The sequence below is a fragment of the Sesamum indicum genome, linkage group LG9 (assembly GCF_000512975.1).
Source record: "Sesamum indicum cultivar Zhongzhi No. 13 linkage group LG9, S_indicum_v1.0, whole genome shotgun sequence".
Classification (NCBI taxonomy): Eukaryota; Viridiplantae; Streptophyta; class Magnoliopsida; order Lamiales; family Pedaliaceae; genus Sesamum; species Sesamum indicum.
In genome coordinates, this window is record NC_026153.1 from 1,421,102 (window position 1) to 1,425,142 (window position 4,041).

Sequence of the window (4,041 nt, forward strand, 5' to 3'; positions counted from 1 at the left end):
TCACCATTGCAACTTCATCCCACTTCCTTGCTGCAGCAAAGAAATTAGAAACGAGGGCGTAAATTCCTGGAGTATCTGGCTTTAGTTCAAGAACCTTCTTTGCTGCTAATTCTCCTATCAAAAACTTCTTATGGTTGAGGCAACCTGATAGAAGGGCGACCCAGACAGCAATCCCAGGCTCAGATTCCATGGATTCAATTAGACTCTGAGCTTCTTCAACTTTTCCAGCTCGAGCTAAAAGATCAATCAAACTAACATAATGTTTTTCCATTGGCTGAATTTTGTATTCACTGACCATGACATCAAACCAATGTCGCCCTTCGCCTACTAATCCACAATGACTCAATGCTGAGAGAAGAGAAGCAAAAGTCGCATGATCTGGTTTTGTGTGTGCCTCTATCATTCGACGGAAAATCGAGAGCGCCTCCTCTCCTTGACCATGAATCCCATAACTGGCAATGATGGTATTCCAAAGAATCACATCCCCAGAACTCATCCTGTCATATAATACGCGAGCGTGGGAAAGCAATCCAGATTTTGCATACATATCAATGAGTGCAGTACCAAGAACTTGATTCACGTCAAGTCTTCGAACAATATATCCATGTATCTCTCTACCCAAGATGGGATACCCAATTTGAGAACACGCCAGAAGTGCGCCAACAAGTGAAACCAAGTCTGGCTCAAAACCGCAACTCTGCATCTCAACTAACAATTCAAGTGCATTTCCAGCATATCCATTTTGTGCATAACCAGAAATTAGAGTACTCCAAGAAACAACATTCCTGTAACTCATAGTCCTAAAAAGGCGAGAAGCAATGTCCAACTTTCCATTCTTGGCATACATATCTATAAGGCTCGTCTGTACCATAACATCTATAGGAAAACCTCTCCTTATCATATACCCATGCAAAGAGTAACCCATTTTCGTGTCCTCAGTACTTGCACAAGCCTGAATCAGCGCCATCATTACAACCCCATCACCTTCCAATCCCTCTTTCTGCATCCTTCGGTACATATCCACAGCCGCTCTTACCCTCCCACTCTTGACAAATCCCGTGATCATCGTGCTCCAAGAAACGACGTCCCTTTTACTCATCCTCTCAAACACACTCACTGCCTCATCCATTTTTCCACACTTCGAGTACAAATTCAAGATGGACGAACCCACAAAAACATCATCTCCGTATCCACATTGCATTGCATTTTTCCAAATTTCCTCGCCCGTCACCAAGTCCAACAAGCTAGTGCACGCTTTGATTGCCACTGTGAAAGTCGAGCTATCAGGCTTGACTCTTTCCAAATTCATTTTCTTGTAAAGATTTATGACTTCAAGCGGCTCGTTTCCACGGGAATAACTAACGAGCATTGCATTCCAAGAATGAATCCCTCTTCTCGGCAAATTCTCGAACAACTTACGGGCAAAATCTATGTCACCTGTTCTTGCATATGATGAGATTAACTGCGCAGCAGAAGTTCCATTGCTGAAGAGCCCAGATACAGTAACCAGGGCATGGATTTTGGAAATGGAGGCTCTGTCTTTGCAGGTTAATAGAATAGATTTGAGGTCCTTGAGAAACCATCTTTCCAAAAGCATTTGACGTTGTAAAAGTCGCTAGACAAAGCCGTGTGTAAGTATACTAGAAATTCAACAATCAGCATAAATCTCAATACCAAAACTATCTAGTTGCATTGAACAACAGCAATGGCAAAATTAAAACAAACCCATACATAAAAAAGATGAACTTCATCAACCGCCGTCTGTGGGAATCGAACCCACGACCACATGGTTAAAAGCCATGCGCTCTACCGGCTGAGCTAAGACGGCTTTGCATACAGTGGCCCGCCTTTCATACATGTGCCATTCCATCGCGTGTAATGATTCATTTTCTTATGTCAATGCTTATCAATTGATTTTGGAGGACAGTGCTGTATGCAGTTCCTAAACTTTCATTGCACTTGGATTGATTAATGTAGCTTAATAGATGTTTTCTTTGTCAAGAAAGTTGCTGCCAAGCTTGAGCGTCAACTACTTTGTTCTTAGAATAAGGGACGACTATAAATCTTTGTTCTCAATGATGGGAAGTCCTCAACCAGGAGTTATAACCAAGCAAAACTACGCACATTAGAGGTGCTTGGGAAAGCTACAAATAGAATATAAATATCAAAGGACCAAGCCATCATCTTGATAACTAAAGCAAAAATCACAATCTCAGATCCTGAAGTTCTTCAAATGTTGATCATCTATATTTCAATTACAATAATAAGCTCGTTCAAGCCCATTTTCAGCAAGTCAACTTGAGACTATTTCGGAGTTGTTTCAGCACATGAGTAAGCCTGTTGGTCCGAGGGATGGCCAACAGTTAATAAGATGGAAGACTTCAAAATAGCCGAATGACCTATCCCAGCTAGTCATCAGACTTCGACTCCAGAGCCAGAAGTATCTTCTTCCTTGGACCCTGAAAAAACAAATGGAATGACAATTCCAGAAGGGCATGAAAAATGCCTATTATAATCACTTTAAGCATCGCCAAATTAACAGCATCTGATATAGCAGGGGTGGGATTTGTTACTGAAAATAACATGCTGTGGTTTGATTCATGAAAGATCCCTAAATATAACAGAACATATAGAGGCAGATGGGCCTTGCGAAAGTTTATTTCAAAGTTCCTTGCCCTGCGTATGGAAGTCGTTATTATATGGTTTTACAAATCCTGAAGAGTTGCAAAATTACTTGGCATTTCCTTCTAGTTGACATCGAAATCATCATAATTGCACTTCTTACTATAATATCAATAATGAAGTAGTTCTTTTCACAGTGATGACCATTTCATAACACATTTTTTCTTTATGACAAGCATCAAAACTGTTTAACTATGAACTCAAACAACACTGCCGCGTAACCAAACTGCATCATCTTGTTATGGTCATGCAATTTATTTCAAGCACACCAGACAGCAAAACCTACTTAGGAAAATAGAAATAAAAACAAACATCTCCAAGTAACTCATTTTCGTCCACTTGGTTATCAAGTTTAGGAAGACCTAAACTGGTAAAATCAGAATGACAGTTAAACATTGTGAGCATCAAACATGACTTTCTGAGTTCAAAATAACATGTCTAAAAAGGATAGATCAAGCTTATTGAAGCCATCGAGAAAAGTTGTGCATGATTTTGGTCCTGATTAGTGTTAAGACAAGGCTCACTTGGCTGTGAAATTACAAAGTTACGTTTGAACAACAGAACCAGCTAAGTTCAGGTGGATCAGGTCTTGAAGAGGTCATTGGCAAGACAAGCGCACTTGAATAAGGAAGGGGGGGAGAGACACAGGACAAAATGGATGGACAACAACCAAACTGAACTTGTGCTTGGGAGAGAGAGAAGTGAGATCTGTGGTAACTATAGAATGAAAAGACCTTCAACTGAAAAGCAAGCATGTCCGCAAGATTCCAAATAGAAGAGGAAAAAAACTATACCCGTATCATTCCAGGGAAAAATGAACCAGCTTTAGTGAAACTAAACCCCTCTCATCCCTTTCATCAACTATATTTTTTGTGTTATAGTGGCAAACACAAAATAGAAACAATTAAAGAATTACCTAGGTATTAACAAGTAAAATGAGGATAAAGATCATCGACATGAAATTGATAAATGACAAAATTTCACATCATATGTAAATCCTAATAAGGAAAAGCTGACCATCGGGATTCCCAAAGCTTTAAGATCTTCATCTTTCATGTGTATTAGGGCTGTCATATCAACCTGCCAAATCACAGAGCACGGTTCTTATATTCGTAATACTTTGGCAAATAGATAATTGGAAACATTGAACTGAAACTGTAAATGAACATACTTCTTCAGCCTGAAAAGTAATTGAATATTTATCGAGACCCAGGGACTGAAGGAAATTATCCACTGACTCGACCTGCATAAATATATAAACATACTGCTAAAATCGGCACTTCTGTATTTTAAGTTGCTAATTGAAATAAAGGATATGCCACCCCTCCCCCCTGGTGTCTGTATCAGAAAAGAGGCTGG

The 4,041-nt window shown here is 39.8% G+C and overlaps 2 protein-coding genes and 1 non-coding gene across 3 annotated transcripts in view; all 3 read right to left on the reverse strand.

Moving 5' to 3' along the window:
- The window catches only part of LOC105170144 (putative pentatricopeptide repeat-containing protein At3g25060, mitochondrial), a 2,616-nt gene extending 846 nt beyond the window's left edge, over positions 1-1,770 (reverse strand). Inside the window, exon 1 of the mRNA XM_011090779.2 lies at positions 1-1,770. This exon is cut by the window's left edge and continues 846 nt beyond it. Coding sequence (XP_011089081.1) covers positions 1-1,597 — 1,597 coding nt within the window. The 5' untranslated portion in view covers positions 1,598-1,770.
- On the reverse strand, positions 1,756-1,828 carry TRNAK-UUU. The gene has a single exon. It is a non-coding gene; the product is annotated as a tRNA-Lys (tRNA).
- LOC105170250 (ankyrin repeat and SAM domain-containing protein 4B-like) overlaps positions 2,136-4,041 on the reverse strand; it is a 3,434-nt gene continuing 1,528 nt past the window's right edge. Inside the window, exons 4-6 of the mRNA XM_011090921.2 lie at positions 3,854-3,946; positions 3,700-3,762; positions 2,136-2,459 (exon numbers count right to left, since the gene is read on the reverse strand). Of these exons, the coding sequence (XP_011089223.1) occupies positions 2,409-2,459; positions 3,700-3,762; positions 3,854-3,946 (207 nt within the window). The 3' untranslated portion in view covers positions 2,136-2,408. The remainder of the gene's footprint in view (positions 2,460-3,699; positions 3,763-3,853; positions 3,947-4,041) is intronic.